The sequence below is a fragment of the Penicillium verhagenii genome (assembly GCF_028828195.1).
Source record: "Penicillium verhagenii strain IBT 33310 chromosome Unknown utg000007l_segment0_segment0, whole genome shotgun sequence".
Lineage (NCBI taxonomy): Eukaryota > Fungi > Ascomycota > Eurotiomycetes > Eurotiales > Aspergillaceae > Penicillium > Penicillium verhagenii.
The window spans coordinates 2,180,254-2,207,574 of NW_026643171.1; the positions used below are offsets into that span (position 1 = coordinate 2,180,254).

At 48.9% G+C, this 27,321-nt stretch overlaps 10 protein-coding genes across 10 annotated transcripts; 6 read left to right on the plus strand and 4 right to left on the minus strand.

The window, feature by feature from the left end:
* Nucleotides 1-721: 721 nt before the first annotated feature.
* Nucleotides 722-7,304, plus strand: N7466_007492 (putative ubiquitin-protein ligase E3 component (UBR1); the record flags this gene model as incomplete). Its single annotated transcript, XM_057166881.1, has 2 exons — nucleotides 722-6,957; nucleotides 7,037-7,304. 2 exons carry the CDS (start codon nucleotides 722-724, stop codon nucleotides 7,302-7,304), a joined length of 6,504 nt encoding a protein of 2,167 aa, XP_057019922.1.
* A 667-nt stretch (nucleotides 7,305-7,971) lies between these two features.
* N7466_007493 (uncharacterized protein) lies at nucleotides 7,972-9,698 on the plus strand (the record flags this gene model as incomplete). Its single annotated transcript, XM_057166882.1, has 2 exons — nucleotides 7,972-8,132; nucleotides 8,207-9,698. 2 exons carry the CDS (start codon nucleotides 7,972-7,974, stop codon nucleotides 9,696-9,698), a joined length of 1,653 nt encoding a protein of 550 aa, XP_057019923.1.
* A 2,756-nt stretch (nucleotides 9,699-12,454) lies between these two features.
* Nucleotides 12,455-13,983, minus strand: N7466_007494 (uncharacterized protein; the record flags this gene model as incomplete). Its single annotated transcript, XM_057166883.1, has 2 exons — nucleotides 12,455-13,086; nucleotides 13,146-13,983. The coding sequence occupies 2 exons, from the start codon at nucleotides 13,981-13,983 to the stop codon at nucleotides 12,455-12,457; spliced, it is 1,470 nt and encodes a 489-aa protein (XP_057019924.1).
* Nucleotides 13,984-14,906: 923 nt separating this feature from the next.
* Nucleotides 14,907-15,530, minus strand: N7466_007495 (uncharacterized protein; the record flags this gene model as incomplete). Its single annotated transcript, XM_057166884.1, has 4 exons — nucleotides 14,907-15,068; nucleotides 15,136-15,196; nucleotides 15,251-15,300; nucleotides 15,360-15,530. 4 exons carry the CDS (start codon nucleotides 15,528-15,530, stop codon nucleotides 14,907-14,909), a joined length of 444 nt encoding a protein of 147 aa, XP_057019925.1.
* Nucleotides 15,531-17,838: 2,308 nt separating this feature from the next.
* Nucleotides 17,839-18,413, plus strand: N7466_007496 (uncharacterized protein; the record flags this gene model as incomplete). The annotated part of the gene is made up of 2 exons (XM_057166885.1): nucleotides 17,839-18,181; nucleotides 18,256-18,413. 2 exons carry the CDS (start codon nucleotides 17,839-17,841, stop codon nucleotides 18,411-18,413), a joined length of 501 nt encoding a protein of 166 aa, XP_057019926.1.
* Nucleotides 18,414-18,672: 259 nt separating this feature from the next.
* On the plus strand, nucleotides 18,673-19,008 carry N7466_007497 (uncharacterized protein; the record flags this gene model as incomplete). Its single annotated transcript, XM_057166886.1, has 1 exon — nucleotides 18,673-19,008. The coding sequence occupies one exon, from the start codon at nucleotides 18,673-18,675 to the stop codon at nucleotides 19,006-19,008; it is 336 nt and encodes a 111-aa protein (XP_057019927.1).
* Nucleotides 19,009-19,751: 743 nt separating this feature from the next.
* On the plus strand, nucleotides 19,752-20,951 carry N7466_007498 (uncharacterized protein; the record flags this gene model as incomplete). Its single annotated transcript, XM_057166887.1, has 1 exon — nucleotides 19,752-20,951. One exon carries the CDS (start codon nucleotides 19,752-19,754, stop codon nucleotides 20,949-20,951), a length of 1,200 nt encoding a protein of 399 aa, XP_057019928.1.
* A 254-nt stretch (nucleotides 20,952-21,205) lies between these two features.
* On the minus strand, nucleotides 21,206-23,503 carry N7466_007499 (SNARE-binding exocyst subunit SEC6; the record flags this gene model as incomplete). The annotated part of the gene is made up of 1 exon (XM_057166888.1): nucleotides 21,206-23,503. One exon carries the CDS (start codon nucleotides 23,501-23,503, stop codon nucleotides 21,206-21,208), a length of 2,298 nt encoding a protein of 765 aa, XP_057019929.1.
* Nucleotides 23,504-24,059: 556 nt separating this feature from the next.
* N7466_007500 (mitochondrial 54S ribosomal protein uL30m) lies at nucleotides 24,060-24,341 on the plus strand (the record flags this gene model as incomplete). Its single annotated transcript, XM_057166889.1, has 1 exon — nucleotides 24,060-24,341. One exon carries the CDS (start codon nucleotides 24,060-24,062, stop codon nucleotides 24,339-24,341), a length of 282 nt encoding a protein of 93 aa, XP_057019930.1.
* Nucleotides 24,342-24,948: 607 nt separating this feature from the next.
* On the minus strand, nucleotides 24,949-26,888 carry N7466_007501 (sphinganine-1-phosphate aldolase DPL1; the record flags this gene model as incomplete). Its single annotated transcript, XM_057166890.1, has 4 exons — nucleotides 24,949-25,960; nucleotides 26,013-26,146; nucleotides 26,220-26,697; nucleotides 26,794-26,888. The coding sequence occupies 4 exons, from the start codon at nucleotides 26,886-26,888 to the stop codon at nucleotides 24,949-24,951; spliced, it is 1,719 nt and encodes a 572-aa protein (XP_057019931.1).
* Between the last annotated feature and the right edge of the window lie 433 nt (nucleotides 26,889-27,321).

Here is a 27,321-nt window from a genome sequence, read left to right on the forward strand (position 1 = left end):
ATCTACTGTGTAGATTTTACAAGTGGTTTAAGGGGAAGCAGAAGCAGGAAAAGCGATCAACTGGATTCCTCATTATTACCCATTCCAGCCAGCCGCGAGTTTGTCCGCGAGTATGTACGCGATAGAGCCTTTTTTATATTTACATTGGAAATTTGTATTCTGACTCGGGAGAAATGATGTGTTAATATTGACACTTGACCATATGTACGTGCTCCGTAAAAGATGTGGCTGCTCGGGGAGGAGCGTGGATCGTCTGTGGCGTTTGGGAGCGAGACCGCTCCGACGATGTCATAACGAAAAATGCTTGCAAAATGGGTCGTTCCTCCCTCTTGTCCCTAATTGTAACATTTATCTCCGTCAAGACTTTCCTTGTTCTTCTTCTTCGGAATCCCTGCATTTCAACATATTTTCGTGGATCACTGTCTGGTCCTCGACCGCCTCTTAATAAATCTGTAAGGTCTGACCTACCTGTGTGCATTCGATCCACATCTTGACGATTCTCCCCCCACTACAAATCCTCGGTGAGGTTGACTCGCAATCAATCCACCAAAAATCGCCTTCTTCTCAACTTCCTGGAGACTGACTTTCTGACAGAGCTATATATACAGGCCTTGTATGTTTGTTGCTCTTTAAAACCCACCAAGTGCGCCTAAAAACCTTCCCGATCTCACACTTGGCCGAGCGGCCCCGACCCTCTACCTCCGCCCGAGAGTTCTAAGCCATGCTCATGTCCACAGAATGTGAGAAAGTCCTCGGCGATGGCCTCTTGCGATTACCAGCCCAGCACAACTACCGATACAGCCCACAGGCAGAGAGGGATCTCCTTGAACTACTCTTCCGATCACTTGTAGGGCATAATGAGGAGCTGATACATCACCTGTTTCCCGAGGGTGTGCCCACCGGAGCGTGGAAACTTGCTGAAGCTCAAGGAGCTAGGGAAGGAGCTGAATACACCGAAGCTGCGCGAGGAAAGCGATGCGGCCACATCTTCCGTGCTGGGGAAGCTACCTACCGATGTATAACCTGTGCCGCGGACGAGACCTGTGTGTTGTGTAGCCGATGCTTCGATGCATCTGATCACACGGGACACCAGTATCAGATCTCCCTCTCATCTGGTAACTGCGGCTGCTGTGACTGCGGTGACGACGAGGCTTGGCGACTGCCACTTTTCTGCGCAATCCATACCGACAGTGGTAATGCCAAGGGCAAAGAGCGCGCTCAGCGTCAGTTGCCCGCGGACTTAGTAGCTTCTATTCGTCTCACGATATCACGTGTATTAGATTACTTCTGTGATGTAATTTCTTGTTCTCCCGAACAACTGCGTCTACCCAAGACTGTTGAAGGTATCAAGCAAGATGAAGAATCATCACGATTGTGCCCTGACTGGTCAGATGCGGGTGACCAGGCAGAGGAGGAGCCCGAATTTGCACTTTTGTTGTGGAATGATGAGAAGCATACTATCCGAGATGTCGCCCACCAAGTGAGCCGCGCTTGCCGTGAACGAGATAGCTTTGGTGTTGCACGAGCTCATGAGACCAACGATATGGGCCGAAGTGTTATCAAGCATTCGAAAGATTTGCATAGATTGTTAGCTGTGTCGAAGGTCATCGAGGAGATCAAGGTCACAGTCACGATTCGATCTGCACGCGACACATTCCGAGAGCAGATGTGCGCAACACTTGTTGAATGGCTAGCGGATATCGCGGGAGGCAGTATTCTGGAGGATAATGAAATTTTCCGCCAAATAATCTGTGAAGAACTACTCGTTCCCTGGCGGAAAGGCAGTGGAGCTTACAATGCGGAAATTGGCATGAAGGGCATTGATGACCATGAGAGAGCGGATAATCTTGGTGGCCGCACTTTCATGCTCAGCCTTCCCACTCACGGCAATCTGATTCTACAAGCCGATGATGAGGAGGACGAAGATGACGAGGACGAGGATGCTGTTGATGAGACTATTGAGGCCGACGACGATGAAGATTATGGAGAAGCTCACGACGATGCCGACGACGAAGATGATGATATGGACATGGAACTCACTCGTCTGCAAGCCGAAGCCGATGGAGACGGCGACGAGGACATGGATATGGATATGGGTGCTGCAGGAGAAGAGTTTGGGCCAGATGAGCTCGCTATAGCGCACCGTATTTTAGCAGGCTTGACTGGCATGCGACCACCACCCCCGGAGCCCGTCGCCGAGGAAACAGAAGAGGAGGAAGAGCAGTCACAACAGGAGCGGTCAGGCTCAACTCCTCGTGATACTGAGAGCCAGACGCCCGACCCCAATAGCTTCGTTTCCATCCCACGAACCCCGTCGGGAGCGATAAAACCAAAGCCGGGACGAACAGAAGGTCATTGGCAAGTCCGGCCCCCCCTTCCGGCCCCTGGCGAAAAGGTTGCCGCATATGAAGATCTGTGGCAACGAACTCGTCTGGATTGGTTGATTCTATATGACTTGAGACTTTGGAAGAAGACTCGCACCGACCTGCGGGACCTATACATCAGCACCGTTGTCAATGTGCCTCAGTTCAAGCGCATTATGGGCCTGCGCTTGTCTGCACTATACACGGCTCTAGCCCAGCTTTACCTGGTTGCGGATCGTGAACCAGACCACTCCATTGTCAACCTTACACTGCAACTTTTGACGACACCCTCCATTACTGAGGAGATTGTGCTTCGTGGGAATTTCCTCACTAAAGTAATGTCTATCCTCTACACATTTTTGACGACAAGACAGGTAGGAGAACCACAGGCTGTCAATCCTAATGCAACCTTGGCATTCGATGCTGGCTCTGTAACCAATAGACGTCTGTATCATTTCTTCCTTGATCTCCGCTATCTCCTTCAATCCGAATACGTGCAGCATCGTGTACGGACGGAAGAGCAATACTTGCCTCAGTTCTTGGATCTTGTGAAACTCTCGCAGGGTATCTGCCCAAACGTTCGTGCGGTTGGTGAGCACGTGGAATATGAAACAGATGCTTGGATCAGTGCTTCCATTCTCATGCGCGAGATCAACCGCCTCTGTCGACAGTTCTGCGAGGCGTTCAGAAACCCTGAAATTGATAACGGGCAGAATCTTCTGCGTGCAATCAAGACCACAACGGTGACTGCAATCGTACACTCTGCAGGAGTGGAACGCAAGCGCTTTGATCAAGCCGAGATCAAAGATGAGGTTCGATTCAAGACACTGTCTCCATTTGACTTTGAGGTCGGTTCCTCTGGCCAGATTCCCTGCCATCGCGTGGTGGAATTTGTTGTCGAGAAGGGCTCAATCAGTTTCCATCATGCTCTCCACTACACCCTTTCATGGCTTATTGAGTGTGGTCGCGATGTGAGCAGCGGAGTCATTCGCAACGTTCTCCTTGAGGCTGCCCAAGAAGCCAGGAATGAGCTACATGCTGCCAAAGCAGCCGACGACACTAAAATTGACGATGGTCTCCTGGCCCTTGGGCCCGAAGATCTGCTTTTGGTCATGTTCGACTATCCTCTGAGAGTGTGCGCTTGGCTTGCTCAGATGAAAGCTGGAATGTGGGTCCGCAATGGCCTCAGTCTCCGCCACCAGATGTCACAATATCGTGGAGTTTCTTCCCGCGATTTCGCCTATTATCGGGATATCTTCCTTCTGCAGACTGCCCTGGTGACATGTGACCCGAGCAAGGTTCTTGCTTCTATCGCGCATAGATTCGGGGTTACCGATTGGATGGCTCGCAATTACTTGCCTCGTCCTGGCTTTGAGGATACTCAGATCGTCGATGTTGCCGAAGAGTTCGTCCACCTGTTGGTCATTCTGTTGACCGACCGCACCTCCTTGACGGCCATTGATGATAGCACCCACATGACCAAGGAGAACATTAGCCGAGACATTGCCCACGTTCTGTGCTTCAAGCCACTCTCCTTCTCCGATCTTTCAACCCGCTTGAGTGACAAGCTGCTTGAATCAGACGAGTTCCAAGATGTGCTGGAAGAAGTCGCCAACTTTCGTCCTCCGGAGGGCATGAGTGACTCTGGAACCTTTGAGCTGAAGCCAGAATACCTTGATCTGGTGGATCCATACAGTGCACACTATACAAAGAACCAGAGAGATGAGGCAGAGAGCATCTACAGGGATTGGATAGCCAAGAAGACTGGCAAGAAGGCCTCTGACATTGTATATGAGCCAAAGCTTCGAACCATCAGCTCTGGCGTTTTCTCTGATCTGCCAAGTTTCACTGGAACTATGCTTTTTGCACAGCTCGTCCATCAGTGCCTTGAGTATGTCATCTTCGCAAAGGAGTGCACTCCTTCAATCCCGCCTACTCGTGTCGAGACTTTCCTTCAGGTGATACTGCATCTTATTCTTGCTGCGGTGCTTGAGGACGAGACCCAAGACGACAGCATGGAGACCGAACAGGAAAAATCCTTCAACCTGCATGCCCTTTCAAAATCCAGGGAGATTAAGGCTGGTAACTTGACGATCGTCGGTCTTCTGGAGAAGATCTCAGTGACCAACGAGTTTACGGCATGTGGGCCTAAGATCCGTCATATTCTCAAGCGTCTGTGGCAAAAACGTCCCCGCACCTTTACTTCTGCAACTGCTTCTCTTAAATTCCCATTTGACCGCATCGATACAAACTCACCTGCGATTGACATCGATAATGAGAAGGAACTTAAAAAGAAGCAGGCTGCGGAGAGACAGGCGCGAGTGATGGCTCAATTCCAGCAGCAGCAACAAAACTTCCTGAACAGTCAAGGTGATATTGACTGGGGCGAGGAAGACCTCAGCGATTTGGGATCTGAGACCGAGGCTGCACCTGAAACCAAGGTCTGGAAATACCCCAGTGGGACCTGTATCTTATGTCAGGAAGAGACCAGTGATTCAAGATTGTATGGTACCTTTGCATTGTTACAGGAAAGTACTATTCTGCGACAGACCGATATCAGGGACCCTGATCGAATTCGCGAAGCAATCAAGACTCCCTGCAGCTTGGATAGATCTGCCGAGGACATTCGTCCGTTTGGAGTTGCTGGAGAGAACCGAACCACAATTCGGCGGTTGGATTCATCGGGTGGAGAAGTCATCAGTGAAAAAGTAGGCTTGAGCAAGGGTTTCAACCCAAAGACTACCTTACGCGGACCAGTAACAACTGGCTGTGGGCACATCATGCACTACTCCTGCTTTGAGGTCTATTATGCAGCCACACACAGACGGCACAGCCAACAAATCGCCCGCAACCACCCCGAGAACACCGGGCTCAAGGAATTTGTGTGTCCGTTGTGCAAAGCCCTTGGTAATGCATTCCTGCCAATCACCTGGAAGGGTAAGGAGGAATCTTACCCCGGGGCCTTGGCGACGTCTTCCTCCTTTGACGATTGGATGAACAAGGGTCTCAAGAACTCATTGAACCAGTCGCAGAATTTCCCTGTCCTCATGGTCGAGAAAGACAAGGGCTATCCGCAAACCTACACTGATTTGTTTGTTGAATACCTTTCAAAATCACTGGTTCCTCCACTGGCTTCCAAGGTCGCTCAACTCATAGCACCCTCTTCAATCCCATCGATTACCCAATCGGTGCCCAGCCAGTTCGTTTCCAACAATGTGCGCATTGATATTCCTGGGCTCTTCCCTGGCTCAGAAGAAATCTCCCCATCAAGTCCTCTCCAGCAAGCTCCCGGTCCGCATACTCCCATGACTGAGCTACTCCAGATTTATAAGCGTCTGAAGAAAACCATCAAGATGAACCATATCAACTCGATCTTCAACAATAGCCCTGATACAATCAACAATGATGACTTGGTTCATACCGACTCCCTGATCCGAAGCTTCGGTTTCAGTATCTCCGCGGTCGAGATTGCCCAACGTGGTGTTGAGTCGGAACCTGGATCTACTCTTTTGGATAAAATCCCACCACTGACGCTGACACATCTTCGTGTTCTGGCTGAGACAGCGCTGACATACGCCGCTGTTGGAATTGTCTCCTCGCGCAACAACACGAAGAGTCGCCCGGCTCTGGAGTTCCAAGAGATGCATCGACAGAAGATCTGTCAGCTTCTCGTCGGGCATCCTTGCCTGAGCGGTACACCACTGCTGAATGATGTCCGGAATATTGAACCCCTGCTTGCTATGGATACATTTGTATTCCTCGCAGAATGCTCCATTTCCTTGCTGCCGGTTCTCAACATTGAAATGCCCCATCTGATCCAGATGTGCTACGTTGCTGAGATTGTCAAGGTTGCTGTCACATTCATTCTTTGGCCATTGGGATTGAAAGAAGAGATTGCCAGCCAGGGAGAGACCACTTTCACTGATGACGAGCTTTCAACTGCGCGCTACGATGTGACTAAACACTTCTTTGACTCGATCGTCTCCGAGCTTAGAGCAAACTCCGTTGGGCGCGCCGAGGGCTCCTCGTGGCCCGCAGCAAGTGGATATGTCAAGGATGGAGAAGAGTCAGCAACCCCAGCTGTCATCATTGCTCTGCGCCGCCTCGTTTCGAGCTATGCTCTTACCTTCCTGCGCAAGGCTGTTATTCTTCTAAATGTCCAGTACGGTGTTGATTTCCCCAACACTGGTTTCGCTGATGTTGGCTCATCAGAGCTTGACAGACTTACCAAGGTCCTGCATCTGCCTTCCCTTGACGAGATCTTGATGACCATCAATCCTGCACGCACAAGTACCAGTTCCTTCGATGCTATAATCTCCGGATGGATATTCCACTGGAATGCATCGCGCTCGGGTATCCGCTTCGATGATCACCGCTTGTGGCCCAGCCTTCCACACCCGGCTATTTTCGAACTGGTCGGCCTGCCTAAATACTTCGACAGCTTGATCGAAGAAGCAAACCGGCGCCGTTGCCCCAGTTCCAAGAAGGAACTCAGCGACCCCAGCATTTGCCTTTTCTGCGGTGACATCTTCTGCTCCCAGGCAGTGTGCTGCATGCACAACAAGCTGGGTGGCTGTAACCAACATGTTAAGAAGTAAGAATCTCCCAACCATGAATCCCTATTTGGTTTCTTTTTTTCTCTCTCTCTCTCGGAAAACTAACACTCAAAACAGATGTGGCAAAAACATTGGTCTATTCATAAACATCCGCAAGTGCACAGTCCTCTACCTCCATAACCAAAATGGATCCTGGCACTACGCCCCCTATCTGGACCGCCACGGAGAAGTAGACCCCGGTCTCCGACGCAACCGCCAACTTATTCTTAACCAAAAACGTTACGACAGGCTGCTGCGTGATGTCTGGTTATCTCACTCCATCCCCGCCACCATCAGCCGCAAACTAGAGTCTGAAATCAACAATGGTGGATGGGAAACGATTTAATGAATTTCATCGGCGAAAGAAAATTATTGCTGTTTCTGTTATCTGTTTCATCCACCTCATTCTGGTTACGATATAACTATGGAGATATTCTGGTTCGGTGATGGTTTGGGTCGGTGATTGTTTGATTGTTTGATGGTTTAATCTTTATTTTTGCCCTTCTATTTGGCCTTCATGATTGTTGTCAATTTTGGCGCTGTATTTTTGATGAGACGCACACTACATTCGAGTGTTTTTCATTCTCACTCAGTTAGGGTGTCAGTCCGACTGCTCTCGATGGGTGTCAAGGTGGGTTGAGAAGCTGGTTAGTTTTACACATGATTGTCTTATGCCAAGCCCGTCCTACCTCCCAGCTGTAGTAGTGTAGTAGTAAGGGTGCCGCAGAACAAATCAGGACGCTAGTTCTGTAGAACGCTCTACCGATGTTCATGAAAAACTTACACATGAATATGCGCCCATTTAAAGAAACAATTTATCAATCAAATACCTATAGATCGTATCGTTCTTCAAGGTTCTTTCTATCTTGGTACGTTTTCCCCCAACCCCCACGCGATACTTGAATTAAACAACTTCACGTACTGATAAGACAAACCTTATCGCGCGCGCCAAGATCACGCTCATGCTAAAACTGACGTCTGCCAATGACAATTTTAAACCTCAAGTCACAATCATGAACAACGAGCAGTTCCGACGGCTGCTAGCCGATAATTCCTCCTCGGCCAAGTCTGGAGACAAATCCTCACCCTCATCCCGAAATGCAGCACCCGGCAGCGCAACGCCAGGCGGCGGGTTACTCGGTTCGCGCATGCGATCCAACATTCCTATGACCCCGTACGTATCTCTCCCCCCCAGCAAGAGTATCGCCATAGAGACCTTGCTAACTGCAGTACTTCTCAACCTCACAGACGCGCTGTAACAGGCGTCGATTTTGCGCGCCAACTCGCAGAGCAGCGCCGCGAGGGAGGCGACCGACCCACGAAACGATTCAAGTCCTCCGCCGCACCAAAAGGCTCCAAGTTAGCAGCCGGATACCAAGATCGCGCCCAGCTGCGCAATGCAGCTGCCGAAGAAGAAAAGGAAGATGAGCTCTCGCAGCGCATCAAAGCCCTAGAAGACATGGTGAAACTAGGTCAAATCGACCAAGCCACATTCGACAACTTGCGAAAAGAACTTGGTGTCGGCGGTGATACTGGAAGCACACATATGGTCAAAGGTCTTGATTATGCGTTGCTTCGCCGAGCTCGTGCTGGTGAGGATGTCTCACAGGCCCCCGAGAAACCTGAGCCCTCGCCAGCAGACGAGGCGCTTGTCGGCGAAGATGCGGAGGAGGCATTTGAGCGTTTGATGGAGGAGAAGGGACAGGAGGAGGTACAAGCTGCACCGAAAGAGCAGAAGGAGAAGAAAAAGGGCACGATGGCGCCTCCGCCGGCGCGCAAGAAGACAAGGGACGAGATTCTACAAGAACTGAGGAGTAAGCGGGCTGCCGCGAGTGTGCCTGCCCCGCCGCCTGAGTCGGTGCTAGGAGCCAAGTTCAAGAAACTTGGGGATGGAAGACCGGAGAAGAAGCGGTTCGTGGAGACGGATGAGAGGGGGAGGAGGCGGGAGGTCTTGCTTATCACTGATGCAGAGGGCAAGACGAAACGGAAGACGCGTTGGCTTGATAAGCCTGGTGAATATGTTAGGCCTGATGCGATGCCGATGCCCGATAAAGATGCGAAACCGCTTGGAATGGAGGTCCCGGCTGAGATTGCGGCCAAGATTGCTGCTAATGCTGCTGCACTGGAAGAGGAGGACGATGGTGATATCTTTGCGGATGTTGGCGCGGATTACGATCCTCTTGCTGGCATCGAGGATGAAGAAGACTCCTCATCTGATGAGGAGGGAGAGTCGAAAGATACGACCAAGGCGGCACAGAAAGAGGAGAAGGCCTCTACAGAAAAGGATGGCCAAATCCCTGGGACCGAAGCACCTTCCTCCAAGCCTCGCAACTACTTTGCCACCGGTTCTTCTTCCGAGGCTGTTGAGGAGCAGCCAGATGATCGTTCAAACCCTCTCACCAAAGATCCCACTATTCTCGCCGCGCTCAAGCGAGCAGCTGCTCTCCGGCAGGCCTCGCCGTCCGCTGCAGACGAGGGCGAGTCCACCGAGTCCTCACTGCGGCAAAAGAAGTTCCTCGAGGAAGCTCGACGACGGGATGCCATGGATGCTGCGGATATGGATCTCGGGTTCGGAGGCAGCCGGAACGAGGATGATGAAGATGATGAAGCTGTGTTGCTTGATTTTGAGGACTCGGGTCCCAAGAAGCGAAAGCGTGGGCCTAAGAAGAAGAAGGGCGACAAGGACAGTGTGGATGATGTGATGCGTGTGTTGGAAGGACGAAAGAAGGAGTCTGGCTAGGCATAAAGCTATTCACTCTATACCCACCTTTCTTTTTACTTTACACACATATTAATACCTCCCCCCCATCCATGCTATATAATTCCTGCCACAAGATCTGAAGACCAAACATGTAGAAACTTGACGGAGTTTTGCACTCGGAATTGACAGATAGTTGCCACTTGGGCGTAGAGGTACGTACTATAGTACATTATCAAGCTTTAGAAGGGCTTCTAGCTAGTTCCGAGTACTACTGGTATGTTCTACATAGTACGGAACTCAATGTTCATCCTGAGCACGTCTATACTGGCATTCCTATCTCCAGGATCGATCGAGCCTTGGATTTTCTGCTCGTGTATCTCAAATGTTATGATTGAGAGACACTCATCGATGATCCTCCCTCTACTAGTGTTTCTGCGCAGCTGCCTCCCGGCAAAGGTTTCATCTAGATGTCTACTCATCTGGTCCACGGCACAATTCCGAGCCCTAAACGGAGTCTTCCTAAACTGTCATAATTTATACTTTCTCGCACTCAAGTTTCCGGGGAAATCAAGAAGCCTGAAATGGCAAAGTTTGTCTAGATGGGGAAGTCATACCTCGTACTAAGCCACATTCAGCGAGCACAAGCATCTGCTTTGTATTTTGCCATTTTGGGAAGGGGTGTACAACGCGTTTCTCTCACTTGGTTTTGGGTATAAATACTGTTTTCTTTTCCTCTTTTCTTTTCTTCTTCTTCCCTCCTCCACACTCCACCTTCCATCTCGTCCTTCACTTCCTTCATCAACCTTCCCTCTCTCCACATGTCATCTAGTCCTTCCCATCCTTCATCAACCTTATAATTCTTTACTATTTTTCACTACCCTTCATCAACTTTCTTTTTATCTTTCATCCAACCCATCCAGGTAAGCCCCATCTTCCCATCACATCTCAACATCACGTCGACCTTGAGCTTCCTATATCTCATTCAACATGTTCATGTCCCTCTTGTTATTGTCATTCCACTTACTCTTCTTGACCATTCCCTTTCACCCTTGTTGACCTTAACTGATATATCTGCTTTAGATACGTACGAACTTCACAGTGCCTTGTTGCATGGTCTGTGACACATCTTTGGATGCTCCAGGGCTCTGGAATTGATCTTAATTTCAGGTGAGAACTCTAGCGATTACCCCAAAGCCTCCATTTGGACTGTTGGTGTTGCCGCTTCAGCTGGACGGTAAAGTCCAGGCTGCTTGCCCTTCTGGTCTGGGACCTCTTGACTCGCCCGCGTTCGTTCTTATTCTTAATTAGAGTCAATGTCCCCTTACTCACCTCCCCCTTCACGTCGTCATGATGAGTGGAAGAACTCACCAGCAATTTGCTGACGGAGGGAATATTTCATTACAGGTCATCTTCAAATCCAGCCATACATAGAATGCGTTTCTTCAGAGCCAATCAATCAGGTGAGAACTCCAGCGATTACCCCAAAAGCCTCCACTTGGACTGTTGGCGTTGCCGCTTCAGCTGGACGGTAAAGTCCAGGTTGCTTGCCCTTCAGGCCGGGGCCTCTTGGTCCGCACTAGGATCAATGCCCCCTTATTCACCTTCCCCTTTACATCGTCATGACGAGCCACCAGTAATTTGCTGACGGAGGGGATATCACAACACAGGTCTTCTTCTATTTCAGCCCTACATGGCATATGTCTGAATAAATCAATCAGGTGAGAACTCCAGCGATTTCCCTAAAGCCTCTACTTGGACTGTTGGCGTTGCCGCTTCAGCTGGACGATAAAGTCCAGGTCGATTGCCCTTCAGGCCGGGGCCTATTGGTCCATAGGATCAATGCCCCCTTATTTACCTCCCCCTTTACATCGCCATGACGAGTGGAAGAACTCACCAGCAATTTGCTGACGGAGGGAATATTACAACACAGGTTTTCTTCTCTTCTAGCCCTCCATGGCATATATCTCTTCCTCATAATCGATCAATATCAGGTGAGAGCTCCAGCGATTTCCCAAAGCCTCCACTTGGACTGTTGGTGTTGCCGCTTCAGCTGGACGGCAAAGTCCAGGTTGCTTGCCCTTCAAGCCGGGGCCTCTTGACCCGCCCGCGCTCGTAGGGTCAACGCCCCCTTATTCACCTCCCCCCTTTACATCGTCAGGACGAGTGGAAGAACTCACCAGCAATTTGCTGACGGAGCACCAATTTTTTAGGTTTATTTTCCACGCCCCCATACACGGCGGGCTTGTCCAGTATCTCAGCTTGACTCTTGAGCAGTTTTCCAAGAGTAAGGACCTTCGGTGATGGAAATGGATGTGCTATGCTACATGGGTCCTATCATTTCCTTGTCATGAATTGCACTCATGCAGCTGAGGCTTGGGTGTGGGGGATCACATACTTGCGTGCTGACGCGCCTTTCCGTTTGTTGTTCTCCTCTCTTGTTCTTTTTCTTCTTTCTTTCTTCTTAACCCAGATTTGGTTATCTCATTGAGTGAACGCCTTCCTTGTGGATCGACGTGCCTCGTAAAATTCCTGCGGTGAGAAGTCCTCCAGTTCTAAGCATTTGCTAAATGAGTATCGACTAGTATGCACTCAGGTCGAGTGAGATCAAGCGGAACCAGCTTAGGATAAAAGGATTGATTCACTAGAAAAACGGACATGCGATCGAGGGCAGGTCATAATACCCCCATGCATGTACTATATACTAGTACTCAGTGCTTACTGCACCGAGGCTGCCCAAAGGATACCTGAAGGATTGAAGAGGAAGAGAGAGAGCCATTACATAGCTTCAGGATGACTCAGTTGGGGGCACATTTGGCGGAGAGAATGGCAACTTCGTCTCCAATGGCGTGCGGGCGATCCTTGAAATGGAGCTCAAGGTGGGGAATGATCGCTGCCTTCATCTGCTCATAATTGGGGTCTTCCTTGAACCAAAAGCCAACTAGAACCTCGGCCGCTTTTTGACATCTCTCCGCCAGATCCTCCTCAGGAAAGGCACAAAAAGCATTGACACGGAATGTTTCAATTTGTCCAAACCCGTGCTCGGAGAACACCTTAGCTGCGGTATGCAGGAGATACCCCTGGTGATCCACACGCGTGTTTTCAGCACTTAGGGGAGCGCAAACATCGTTCAGCAATTTCACGAGCTGATTGTCCGGTGCACCTTGAACAATAATAAGCTGGGCATCTGGGTTGGTAATGTCTGCAACTCTTGTCATTTCTCGGAGTGACTTTTCTAAGTCATCCACATAATGCATCACCCACATTGCGACGACAGCATCGAATTTTCCATCCGGGAATGGAATATTCTCCGCAGATCCAACACGGACCTCAACATTTTGCGCATCTTTCACTTGACGAGAGTTGCGCTCCTGATTAGGTTCAATTGAATATGCGTTACCTCCACGTTGGGCGATGGCGATAGGCAGCTCTGCAGATAAAATTAATTAGCTTCGGAGCCTTTCTAGAACCAAAGCTGAACAAACTTACTTCCATAACCGCTTCCCACATCCAAAATATCTTTGTTGTTCTTCAGCAAGTCCAGCACGGCGTCAAATTCATCTCGAATCAGTCTCTCCGCGAAGGGGCCCCAGGAACCTTCGCTCAGCGGATGTGGCCCACGATATGACGTCGGAAGGGGATACGGCCCCATCAGGGCGTGGTCCACAGTCTTCTTGGCAACGATAAAGTAGTGTTCTTGGATCTCATTCTCGTATGGTTGATGTTCAGTAAAAGAGAAGAACTTCTCTACTTGTATCTCAAAGCCGGCCCTTTGGAACAGATCCCGCCATCCCTCCTTGGAGTACAAAGTCCCAAGAACTTTCCTACCCATGAATGGAAGCTGCGCATGTCGAACAACCTGTCCCTTGGGATCATAAAGACTCTCATCCTTGATGAGGCTTGTGCTTGGTATGGTTCCCAGAACGAGAATGCCGTCCTTGCTTAGCCAGTCCGAAAATTTGAACATCATGGAATATGTGTCACTGTGCGAGAGTTGAAACAAAGAGAAAATCGCAAAGATCGCCTCAAACTTGGTTGTAGGCTCAAAAGACAACATATCTTCTCTTTCAAACCGACCGGGTACTTGTTTCTTGGCGATGTCGACCATTTTCTGCGAGACATCGATGCCATAGACATCATGACCAGCGTGGGCAATTTGGCTCGCTACTGGCTTTCCAGTACCACAGCCAACATCGAGAACTTTACTCCGTGGCTTGAGCTCTGCCAAGGCAAGTTGTATGACCTTCTTGAGGCCAATGTTTTCGACATAGACATCCTCGTACTTTTGGCCAATATCATTGAAGAGATCCTCTGCGCTGACCGTCATTGTAGGATGTGACAAATGTAGGTATTGCTGCTGCTGGAAGAAACTTGTAGAGTGATCAATAAGCTTGAAATAGACACGAAGGGGATTCAAAGGAGGATACATACACGTTCCTGGGGAGTACTTACCTATCACTCTGGGTAGATTATCCGGTATTTATATGGCACGTTTTCTAAGTAGCCTTGACGGCATCAAAAAACGTGCATGTCAGAATAGGACCGGAATAGCTGCCAATGCCTGCATATGTGCGATACTTGATCACACACCGCTTGTATCTGCAGCTGATCACGATGCGATTTGAATGCTCGTATCTGCAAGCCTCAAGGTTTATGCAGCATGTTAGACATCATAATTTATTCAGATCGATCGTCGCGATATGGATCTGCAAGCCTTATGCAACGTAGAACTATAAGATTACTAGCCTAAACGTTCGGTGTTCATTATTGATCCATGTGGGTTACCAGTTCTCGTACTGTTTCCAAGGTTTCTTCCTTCCAAAGCCCAATGATCCCTTCCAACTGACCGCTGTTTCCATACCTAGTCCCCTAGGATCGTTGGCCGATCCAGTCTGTCGATTAAAGCCTCTTTTTGACTTGTGCTCGCATTCTTGGTCCATCGATCAAAGGCACAAAGTAATCCTTATACTTTATACGCCTAGGTAGGGCATTATTAGTCACTTGTGTCGAGTAAAAAAAACATCATTGAAAGGCCCAAGGAAGGAAATTCGCATACCCTCTATCAGGATAGTCTAGCTCAAAGGAGTGTATGATGTGAGCGAGGCATACATGTAAAGCTGCCTCAGAGAAACTGTATACACGTCAGAAAGTCAATGGCCAAGCCACATTGGCTAGGGCTTGATATGTATTCTGATCTCGGCGTACCCCCGAGGTCATGCAGAACGAAGAGGAAGATGAAGAGAAAATTCCTTACCTGATAGCGGGGCACTGTCTTGGTCCGACTGAGAACGTCAGATCCCATTTTTGCATTTCCTTGCCACCTGTTATCCATCTTTCGGGGCAAAATGCATGTGGGTTTTTGAAGATCTTCTCATCATGGTTAGAGAAATAGCTACTGCTCGATACCGTGATCTGCACCACAATCAGCAAAATTCTGGTTCTTCCGATCATGCCTAGCCATAAATGCCTGAGAACGTACACCTTGCGGAACATGAAGCCCGGCTATCTGCATCCCACCGAGCGGTGTGATTCGAGGAACACTGGGGATGGTCAGTACGTACTAGCAACGATGCAAATATTCAGAGAAACTCTACCTCGTGGAGACCCCTCCAGCCATGCGCAACGTTTCCTTGATCACAGCAGTCTGAAAAACCAATTGTTAGGATTTCTGAACACCTTGCATTAAAGCGGGCCAGGACTTACGAGGTACGGCAGCTTTTGCAAATCGATCCAGGGTGGGCATTCTTTTTGATTTTCGGGCCATATCCCCCCTAGCTCTGCTTGTGACTTTGATAGGATGTTTCGGTCACGCGTGGTATAGTAGGTGGCCATAGTAAGTGTTGTTCCAAGCGCGTAAGCGGGTCCGAATATCATGGTGAATGCTTCGGAAATAATAGCTGTATAGCTGCGTACTGGAATACGGTTGAGCTCCACCGGGGTCGTTAGCGCTTCAAATAGAGGTATACGAACATTTCCCTTTTGATCATCTGTGTTTTGGCGCAGCAATTTATCAAGCTGGATTTGGAGATACTGAAACAAAAACAAGAGTTAACATTTTCTCACGCAAGGAAAGTTGTGCATTTCATTCACATTCAAATTTTCGAACAAAACTTGGCTTTGAGGATAAAAAATACGTAGACTCCATGGGCTGAGCCAATTTGTTAGGGCAGGTATCCATCTTGAATACGCCTGTGCCCAAAGCCCTGCCAGTAGGCAATCTTGGCCCAGTAATGTGGGGCATTGAAACCCAGGGCTTTTCAATGAGTCGAATGTAAATCCAAAAACGAATTCTGTTGTAACGTCGAGTCCAAAGCAGCGAAATGCCATCCACATGTCGACTGGGCTCTGCTCGGACGCAGAGTCGCTCAGTATATTGCAAAGCTGCTCGGCCTATCGTACCGGGTGTATATCTTCATTCAGCCTTCACTCATTATTATATTCATCCATAGAGTTTCCCTACCTTTGAGACCAACAAAGCTTCTTTTTGAATGGTTTCTCTGCGGGAAAACAATCTTAGAAGTGGCTTTCTATGTAATTTTGCCTCCTCGTGCTTCGGTGTTGCAAGGCTGCCATCAGGGGCAAAGAATGCCTCGTAGAAACCAGCCTCTTTTTCAGTGTCACGAGAATGGTATATGTCAAAATAGGCATCCGAGCCAGAAAAATGAATCTATCAATTTTAATATCTCGAGGCAAGGATATGCACCTGCTAGGACGAACCTCATTTGGGCCTATTCTTATTGCGGGACCTGAATATGTATTTGGTTAGTACATAGGCATGGAGCGGATGACAATATAGCTCCGCACTAACCATAAATCTCGTGTAGGATCTTCACACGATTGAGCAAATCTCCACGTTGAATCACAGTATGGTAGAATCGATATAGATCTGTGATGGCAGCGAGACGGGGTCCTGGTATCTGGGCAAGTGGATGGAAGAAAATTCTATAAATTCCGATGTAAATGAGCCAACAGAGCATGAGCTGCAATGCTAGTAGTAAGATGGCCCCAACTGAAAACGCCATTTTTATCGTGCGATGAAGGTATTCCAAATTTGACGGCAAATTCCTTTAATGGTGCTTGTGCTTGAATACAGCAGGAGAGTTTTTTTTTTCTCACTTCAGATGATACTACTTCGCGTAGTACTAGTAATTTATATTCTGGATTAATATAAAATAGGACGGCCCTTGACTGAATCTTCTCTGTGCTTTGAAACAGAGAAGATGTGTTATGCCAGCCAGACAAAGTATAGGGAACGCGGAAAAGTTGCCTATGCACCACCAAAGTTGATAGATCACATTCCCTGAAAAGGACGATTAGTCGGGATATTACTAATGCCAATATCAGACGCATCTCACATGACTCGTATTCTTATCGTGCCAGGACGCCGGGGGATTCTCCTAACAAGATGCATGGATGTGCATGGATCGAGATTGGAAAACTGCGGAACTCTGCACCTGATAGCGTCAGCATCCCCTTACGTCCTCAAGCCCTAAGTCCGAGATTCTCATATTCTAGACCTTGGAAGTCCTCAAACCTTGAATGCTTAGTTCTCAAAGTACGATGCGTTCACACCCTTGCATGGCGATGACCGCTAGTTCTGAATTCAGGGCTGGTAATGTTGTTCCAATGAGGTGCTCAAGCATGACCAAGTTGGTCGGCTCTTTCAACCACCTCATCGCTTCAAATGTTCAGATCTACCCTCATAAATCCACATGGTGGCCCAATATTTTTACATTCAGAGAATCCACAGCCCCGCTCCGAGAAGCCCCGAAAACATAATATCTACGGAGAATGTAAGCATAATATTGCTAGCGGTGAAGGTCTGTTCGGTTTCAAGTTTAGGTTTCTTCAATGTTGAGTGATCAGCACTTGAGCACTTGAGTGTGGCTGGCATGTTGGAAACACGTCACGCACCTAGGTATCTGACGGTAAAGGACTTCGAGCTCAACCGCAATTTTGGAAGTTTATAATGGGAATCGTACGTAATATGCATGATATACATGTATCTCATGTATCTGAGTTTCCAAGGTTAAAGAGCTAAGAAGTCCTAGGTAGGCATAGCGAAGACAGAGAAGGAACCAACTACTTAAACGTTCTAATGGCCTGACTGTTGAAATGACCTTCTTGAATTATCCAAAACCCACTCAGACTCAGCTTCCAGTCATCAATTTTAATATCCATCATGACTCGTTCCAATGATATGCATGCTAGAATTGAAGAGATCTCGTCTTTTATAGCTCAGAACGCTCCTCGGGCGTTCAAGTCTGTCTTGCAGTCAGATCCCGCTCTAGAGAGTAGTGGAATGAAAACTGAAGTTCAAGCAGTTACGGAGGCATGCCAAGAGCTAGCATCACTTCTTACTGAGCCACATGAATGGTTGGCCCAGGCCGCATGGGCTTATATGGATACCGTGGCTCTCTCTATCGTGGTAGAGATGAATATCCACCGTCATATCCAGGAAGGCGGCGGTTCGACCTCACTCGCTCAACTAGAAAAGATGACAGGTGGCTCAATCCAGTTGATCAGTAAGTGTTAGTTCTTCTCATAGATCTCTGGAGATACTGATTTTTTTTTTTTTTTTTTTTTTTTTTTTTTGCAGAAAGAATAATGCGGCAGTGTGTGAAGCGGTCGATTTTCGATGAACCTGAGCCGGAGAAATACCGACACAACGCACGCTCAATTTGTCTCCTCCATCATGAGTTCGCCTCCCTAGTCCACTATCTGTACGTCATATCTGCACCTTATTCTTCCCTATAATATGGGCTCTAACAAGATAGGGCCGACGATGGGCTTCTGTGTGGCGCTCACTTAGCACGGAGTACTATCCAAAACAACCTACAGATCCCAAGTGATCCTCGTCAATCAGCATTTCAACTTGCATTCAACAGTAGGTTATCAGAATGTTGAAGGAAGACTCGTTGTGATGAACATTTGCCAACTGCTCACAGCCAAAAAGACACTGTACGACTACTATCACCAGGTGGATCAGAAACGAGGGAGTCGCTTTGCCGACGCCATGGCTGGACATTACAACACACCTCTTGATGAGCCAATCGAAAATATCTTCCCATTCAACTCATTAGACCCCGATGCGCTCATTGTTGATATCGGAGGCGGAAACGGACAACACTCGATGCGGCTAGGAACAAAGTATCCTAGCATGTCTTTCATTGTACAAGACCACGCCAGTGTGGTTGAACTTGCTCAAAGAACTGTTCCCTCAGCCCTAGGAGGTAGAATTCAGTGGCAGTCACAGGACATGTTCTCTCCTCAATCGGTAGAAGGCGCCGATATCTACCTTTTGAGCCATGTCTTGATGGATCACTCAACCAGGTATGAAACAACCCGTTAGTAGCAAGAGATATTGGAGCGCAGGCTGACAGATAACTCGTCAAATCCAAAACAGTGACTGTATGGCTGCGATAAAACACATTACAAATGTCATGAAGCCTGGTATTTCAAAAATCCTTGTCCATGATTTCGTGGATCCTGGGAAGGATGAGTACGCATCGGCATTCTTGAATTCTCTTGACCTCCACATGATTGCAAGCTTGAATAGCTTCTCGCGATCTTACCAGGGCTGGTTGGAACTATTTCACAATTCAAATCCCCGACTCAGCCTTCAAAGATTTTGCGGAGGCCCGAAAAATTCCGCGGTTTTCGAGTTAGTTTTAAATTCGGAGCCCAATGCTTCCTAATGCTGTTGAGTTAAACAATAATTTCAGAGTCCTTCCAGTTTTGGGGGTGCCTACAAAGTCTGCTTCGCCAGTAATCGCCATTTTGACTCCATAACAGTCGGGTGAGCATATTGAATTATGAATACCGCCGAAATAAGCCGATAGGTTGATTATTGGACATTTACAGAGTGGAGTGTAGGGCGGTAGAGATTTGGACAAATAGTGTATTGAGCATATGGCGGCTATGGAACACCATATGTTTGTGGTTTGTCCATGGTTTCAACTTTCAATAACTTTTTATACTACTCCACCTCAATCAACTTCCCACTAAATGAGCATATCATGGCCTTGTAGGCTCTCGCTTACAACCCATCATTTCTCCTGTACGCGTCGATTATATTCAACACATACTCGGGCCATGACGGGACGCAGACAAAACGGGCCACAAACACAGGAGAAGCGTCCACCTCTTACGCATTTTCTATGTCTCCCGTTGATCAATATCAGCTCCACCCCACAGCTAGAAGCATCAATAGCTGTCTTTAAAAAGGACAACCCACCAGTCCCGGTTGCAGAGCTCCTCCAAAAACGCGACCAGTCGTCAACCGATCATGGCTCAGAGTCGTCACAGCCCCTCATTCCCGAGGGTGCGGTTCGTCCCCTGGGCACGCTTCACCTGACGCTCGGTGTGATGAGTCTCCCAAGTGAAGAGCGTCTCAACGAGGCCATCTCTTTCCTGCGTTCGCTCGACCTAGTCAACCTGATGCATGAAGCGGAGCGCGTGGCCCTTCAAAAGGAAAATCGAAATACCCGCCAAGACCCTACATCTACACCAAAGCACCGGGTAAACCAATCTCAACATCAACTGACCATCTCTCTCGAATCGCTACATGCACTACCCAATGCAAAGGCCGCTACTGTTCTACATGCCTCACCCGTCGATCCTACAGGACGTCTGTACCCATTTTGCCTGATGCTACGGGATAAATTCGTCGAGGCGGGTTTCCTGGTCGGCGAGCCGAAAGCGAAACAGAAACAGAATGAGAAAGAGAAGAATAAGATGCAGAAAAAGCCTGCAGAAAAAGCCGAGGCAGATGACGACAAGCAGAATCACACACAATCAAGATCCACTGGTGTCTCAAAAAAAGCGGAGCTACTACCTGACCTTTACACTGCCGCTCTGGCTCGGCAATCGAAATCACGGCCACTCCTCTTGCACGCGACGATCGTCAACACGATTTATGTGCGGGGGCGACCGAAGCCCAGGCATGGCTCTTCAAATTCTGCCAACAAAGGCAGGCATATGCCTCAGCGCTTTGAATTCAATGCACAGGGCCTTTTAGGACGGTATAAAGATTATTATTCCAATGAAGCGAGGACAGTGCCCCGCGTGCAAGGGCCCCCTTCCCCCTCCACATCAACATCAAAATCAAAATCTACGCCGACTCAGCCGCAGTACCCTTTCCTCTGGGCGAAAGAGATTCGGATCGGTACGGTAGATATTTGTGAGATGGGAGCGAAGAAGCTTGCTGTTGGTGGTGATTTTGGCAGGAATGCACGGCTCGGGGAGAAGTATGCCGTTGTTGCGAGCCAAAGTCTAGATTCCACTGGCAGATGATTCTGGTTCGATTAAGGCGATTAAAGCTTGAAATAACGATGATCTCTTCGGATAGTTCAAATTCATTTCTATTATTCGTGGCAGTATAGTAGAACTTGCTTGCTAATTCATTCACAAAAGTGGCTCAAGGGTTGCGCATCTCAAGCCAGCTTGGAGACTCTAATTCCCAATTCCAACACCGCATGGTTAATACAGAGCCATCATCATTCCTTCTTTCAAGGTGGCATTATGGTATGTAACTATTGCAATCATAATCACCTCAATCGGCCCATTATAGTCTCCATGCCTCTTTCAACAGACAGTTCTGCAGCCTTCGCCTTGATACCACTGATCATGCTTCGCTCAAAGTCATCACGGGTACGCAGGACAGCCTCCACCCAGGAGAGCTGTAGGTCCCAATACTCGAGCTTAAACGACTCGTAGACATTGACAATTCCTTGGCCCTTTTCGGCTTCGAGCAGGCGGACCAGCCAGTCCACAAGACGCCATTTTTGCTTGATTGTTCCTTCGAAGGAGTCCTCGTATTTCTGGAAGAAAGCAAAGACCGTGAGGACATCGTCTTTGAACTTGTCGGTGAAGGGGTCGGCGTTGCGGCGGAATTTGACACCCTTGTTGCGGACTGAAGATAGGTACCGGACTAGCAGCTCGTCGGATAGTTCTTCGACGAGGATGTCGACTAGTGAGGGGTGTAATACGGGTGTGTAGTCGGTCATGTAATCTTCGAAAGTGGACGTGATCCGCTTGATAGCATATTCGCCGTACCACTTTGCGGTGAACAAATCTGGAATAACAGTCGCGAGATCCACTGTGAACACTACCTGCACAAACTGCGCCAGGCAGTGTGTGCTCAGATCGACATAGCCATCGCGCAGGGCATCCAGCTCCTCGTTTGCACGCGTGGCCATGTACTTGGGTGTAACCAGTGTCTCGATATCGCGCTTGAATTTGGACAGGTAGCCCATCTGGCCTGTCTCTTCATTATCGTCGATACAGGCAATCTGATCACTGGCCACACCGACCAACCAATCCTGCAACAGCTGAACACCCTCGTTCTGATCGGGACCAGCTGCTTGGGCCTTGGTGCATTCTTCGTCGATTAAGCATTGCCATGCGCTCTGTCGGCCCTTCAGGGAACGGAACATGGCATCAATGACACCTTCAACGACATCAGCTCGCTCGGAGGCACCCGCTGCGACGACCTGCTCATGAAGCATGCGCCACATATCTGCCAGTGTCTTGGTGCGGAAAACTCCTTCGGCGTTGGTATCCAGTGCATCCGGTTGTCGCTCCACGAGGCCTCTCTTGTCGGTCTCGAAGATACGTTCCATCCATTCTTCGACGGCGTTGATAATTACACTCTGCCACTGGCGAATCAATTCAGGCTCTCTGTCATCGAGGAGGTTGGGCTGGAGCTCATTCGGCATCCAATTGAGCTTCTTCATCTTCTTGTAATACTTGTCGCCCCAGTGAATAATCTTCAACAGATTATCTGCAGGGATTTCGGGGTCGTCAATCATACCAACAAGGAAGTCGTGCATCATGCGGTGGTAAATATCAGTGTAGGTCTTGTAGATCTTCCATTTCTTCGGAACCAGATTTTGCATGCCCTGCTTGACCGTGAAGAGATCATTGAAGAACCACCGGAAACTTTTTTCGAGAAGATCTGGGTCACCAAGAAATTGATCCTTGGTTTGGTCAAATTGGTTGCGCGCATAAAACTCGATCGCTTGTAGGAGCTTTTCCTTGTACCCGCGCACCGTCTTTGGACCAATATGCATGGACTTGAAACGACTAGCCAGGTCCTTGTGGTCTTTTTGCGCTTCTTGTAAAGCTCGCACAGTATCATCATTCTTCTCCTCGTTAAAGACCAAGACGGCCAATCGAACAACCATACTCTTGTTATCCTCCTGAACCAATGGAATGAGATTCATGCAAGCTGTCCCAAGATGATCATCAAACCAATCAATAACAGAATCCAGTCCCTGGAAGTATTCTGTCAAGGTACCCTCCGCACTAGCATCATGCGCCTTTCGGATCTGGTCCATAGCCTCATCTCTGAAATCCCGTAATCGCGAAATATGCATATGGGCCCGCAATAGATTCGGCTGGTTCTCAAGATCCTCATCATCCTCCTTAAGTAGGTCTTCGACCTCCTGGAGATCCGAACTGAAATTCTCCAAGCCCTTCTTCATCATCAACGTCGCATCAAAATCCCGCTGGATCCGTGCTAACTTGTCAATTTGCGCAAAGTCCTCCACGCTATCTTGCGATTCTGCGCATAACTTGTCGATCCCGGCCAATTCGTCTTTCGTCTTCGACACCTGGCGCTGACCCTCGGTCAAGGCCCCGATACTGCGCTGCACGGCTTCTAGCTGGTCTCGAAGTCCCTCACGGAGTCGTGAATCAACAGCTGCCTTCTTGCGCAGGTACTCGGCCTTCAGCCCGCTGATCTTGTCCAGATCTTCTGGGTGCCGGAGTAAATCCCCGAGCCGGGGCATAGCAACCGTGCCGTCGGCATTGGGGGTTTTCGCCAATACTGCGGCTTTGTCCATGATTATTGCGGAGAGGTCTTGGTGTTGGTATGAGTGTTATTGTCGGTAGGTCGGTAATCGGAGGCACCGCGGTGCGGCTCGATATTTAGATGGGGGAACGAGTTAAGGTGCGGGCATGCGTCTGAGATCAAAGGTCGGACCGATTGGAAATTGGTTCCAGGGTGTTTGTGCGCAGCTAGGCAGGCTCCAAGATCCAGCACCGCATTACCGTGTACAACTAGTGGTCGCTCCACCTTGGAGACTGCGGAGACTCCAACCGCTGAAGCGGCAGAATTAACGCACGTGAGTCACCGCCCAGGATTTTGCGGCTTCACATCGTAAACGGATCGTGATCACGTTGGTAAGGAAGTGCATACTCGATCTACTTGATTTGGCCATCTATTCAATTGCCAGTCGCTTGATATCTCCTCCACCTCCATATACTTGAATCTACTGGGAAACCATCATATCCCGACTCCTCTCCGCGCAACGCGATCCATCCCGAACCGAACGGCGCACGTTTAGTCCACCAAATCACAAGACGCTCTCAATTCTCTCCTCAATCTCCATTTTCAAAATGAGTTACTTCCGTGTCACCCTACTCCGATCGGCAATCGGTCTTCCTCGCCGCACAACAGATGTCCTCAAGGCGCTCGGCCTGAAGAAGCGTATGGCTACTGTCTTCCACCCCGTGTCTCAATCTTCTGCGGGTCAGATCATGAAGGTCAAGGAACTTGTCGAAGTGAGAGAGGTGGACAGCTATATGAGCAAGCACGAGGTTTGGCTCGAGCGCAAACCCGATCCCGGATACTACGTTGAGAAGACCTGTGCACAGGAACGGGGCGAGGCTACCCAGTAGTTTATATACTGCTGGATGTTCATCTCTATGCCTCGAAATGGAATGACAGGTTGATGGGATAAAAGGTCGGGTCATCCACGGATACCCTTGATCGCGATGCTTTGGATGCCTACCTCGTCCCCTCTATTCCGCTATCCGATGCGCATGGAGACTGTCTTGTTGTCTTTTTTATGTTTTGCATGGAGCGCGCTTTATTGTTACTATGTCATGTATTCTATTTCTATGGTCACTTGGCTTCAGCCGTGGCTTTATACTCTTTTTTTTTCTCGTCGGTCATGTATTATACGGAACACTGATTCAATTATACTCGAAAAAGAATATGTGCAATTTGAATTGATATCACTAAGAATAGAATAGACGCGCCAGTCGTTTTCGTGTGTTCAGTCTGCATCGGCAGATAGAAGGAGGCGCTTAAAATCATGACCACAAACGCCGCGAGGCCCAGTCCAAAAGCCCAGGGCGAGACTCCGTTACTGGCTTTATACTCAGTATGCGGCTTTGGATTGTTCAGGCATCTGAGTTCTGTTACCCGAACGAATAACAATAGTCTCGGGTATACATTGGGAAAAAGGCGTAAAGAGAGGGGATGGTATCTGGCATCAAAGGCTTAGGCTTTGTACAGAGTGTCGAGGAAGCCCACAGCTAAGCGGCTGACAACACTTTTGTCTGGAATGCTGCCAGCAACACCGTAAAGCGTGGAAGTGTCGCCGCGCTGTAGAATGTATGCTTTTCCTTGCTTGCGGCGCTCCTCGGCCTTCTCAAGCTCCTTGTCGATGACCTTAACCAAATCGGTGATAAGCTGGTCGACGGCCTTGGCAGTGGGAATAGTGAAGGCACAATGCATGGCTGGGGGTGACTGCAAAGCATTGAGGTGCCATCCCATGGCGGACATGTCATCAGCAACGTCGTATATATCAATGGCACCGTTCTTGCTGCGGAATGCGATCACGCTGACCATCGGGTTACCCACAATCTCCATGTGTAGCGAGATGACAGGATGCTCGCGAATCGCTGATTCAAACTTGCGGGTAGCATTGATGATCTCAGTACAGCTGTTAATATAACCGGATTCACCGACACTCATCAAGCTAGCCCAGCAACCAGCAATCAAAGCACCAGGTCGGGAACCGGCCACGGAGGGCGAGGCATAAACACCACCAGACCAGTCGGGGTATACGAAGTATTGATGGCTTCGGTAGGCTTTGTTGCGATAGAGCAGGACGGAGTTACCCTTAGGAGCAAAGCCGTATTTGTGAGTATCCACACTAATGCTAGTAACGCCGGGTTGACGGAAGTCGAAACCGCCCTCCTCCTCATACGGTGAGGGGAAGCCAGCCTTCTTCAGAAGGGCGATGCAGAATGATCCCAAGCAGCAGTCCACGTGGAGAGGGATCTTGTACTTTGTAGCCAGGCGGGACAAAGCAGGGATATCATCAACCATTCCGTGAGGGAAGTTTGGTGCAGATCCAACGAGAAGCACGGTGTTTGGGTTTATCAAACGACGCACGGCGTTAACATCGACCTTGAACTCAGGCTCAGGGCATGGAACACGGTGTAGCTTGATCTTGAAGTAGTTGCAGGCCTTGATGAAAGCAGCGTGAGCTGTGTCGGGAATGATCCTGGAAAACCGTTAATGACCGCATATCACTGGAATATTCAGATCAAACTCACATTTCGGGCTCCTTGATGCCGCGCTCCAATAGTCCCTTTTGCCGGGCACCCAAACAAGCCATGATAATTGATTCCGAGCCACCACTTGTGGTGACGCCAGCACCATCAGAGGGGCCATTGAACATGTTCAACACCTTTATTAACAATTAGCTTCCATACAGAATCCCCCATTTCTTTTTGAAATTCCTGCGATATATTGACACATACCATAGAAACAACCTCGGCCTCCATTTTCCGGACTCCAGGGAAGATGTCCGGATGAATCGGGTTTGCGACACCAAACTGGCCAAAAGCCTCCGCTTGGAGTTTCAAAAGGTCCTCGCCTCCATGGTAGACAGCACCGCTCACGCGACCATCCTCCCAGCGCGTACGCTTCATGCCAGCGAGTTTCCCGAGCTCTTCACGGACCTTCTCCGGACTCCAGCCTTCCTTCGGGAGTGTAAGATACCGATCCACATCCGGTCCAGATGGCACGAGCTTTTTCTGTAAATCCTCGATAGCAGTCTTCACCTCCTTGTCAACCATGCCGCGCACACCGGGGGTGCGCAGAAGGACTGAGTAACAAAACAAGCGAATGGCGAGGTAGACATTGCGGATGCTACCAAAGAGGCCGTAGCCGCGGAGGGAGTAAAAGGTCTTGCGGGTATAGCGAAGGATGAAGAGAACAAAAATAATGTTGCGGATGCTAAAAAATGATTGAGGGGTTTTGTCAGCGTTGATGCAGAGTGAATCGGCGGGTCTGTTGGTTTCGCGGGGGAAGTCCGGCCATGTTAGTACTTACAGGTCTAGATTCAAGGCGGATAAATGGGTACTAGACGCTCGGCCATAACCTAGCAGTTTGTTCTGCAAGGCGACTGGGAACGCTGAATAACTCATCGTGCCCGTGAGACGTGAATAGGGAATAATGATGCAAGAGATGGAGGAATCGGAGAAGCTGGGGCGGAGGTGGACATTAAGTAAGGTCCGATCCGAATCCCGTAACGTCAGCCAAGCCGAGGCTTGCCCACATGCAGTGCTACTAGTAAGTAGTACACTCCGAGTCCGTAGGAGTTGGGAGTTGGGAGATTGCCTGTTTAATTTACTTAGATTAAAGTAATCTAAATGAATGATTGAAGTCTATTCGCGCTTCTTTCGGATTTCTTTCACGTAGAACAATCTCATATAAATCGGCTTATTTATTGCTGTCGCCAAATTGGCCTTTGCGCTTATATACAATAGAGAGAGAACTCTCTTTCAACCCCAACCCAGCTCTTCCTGTCCGGGTTCCAAAGTGTAATAGAAAAACATATAAAAGACTTTTTTCAAAACC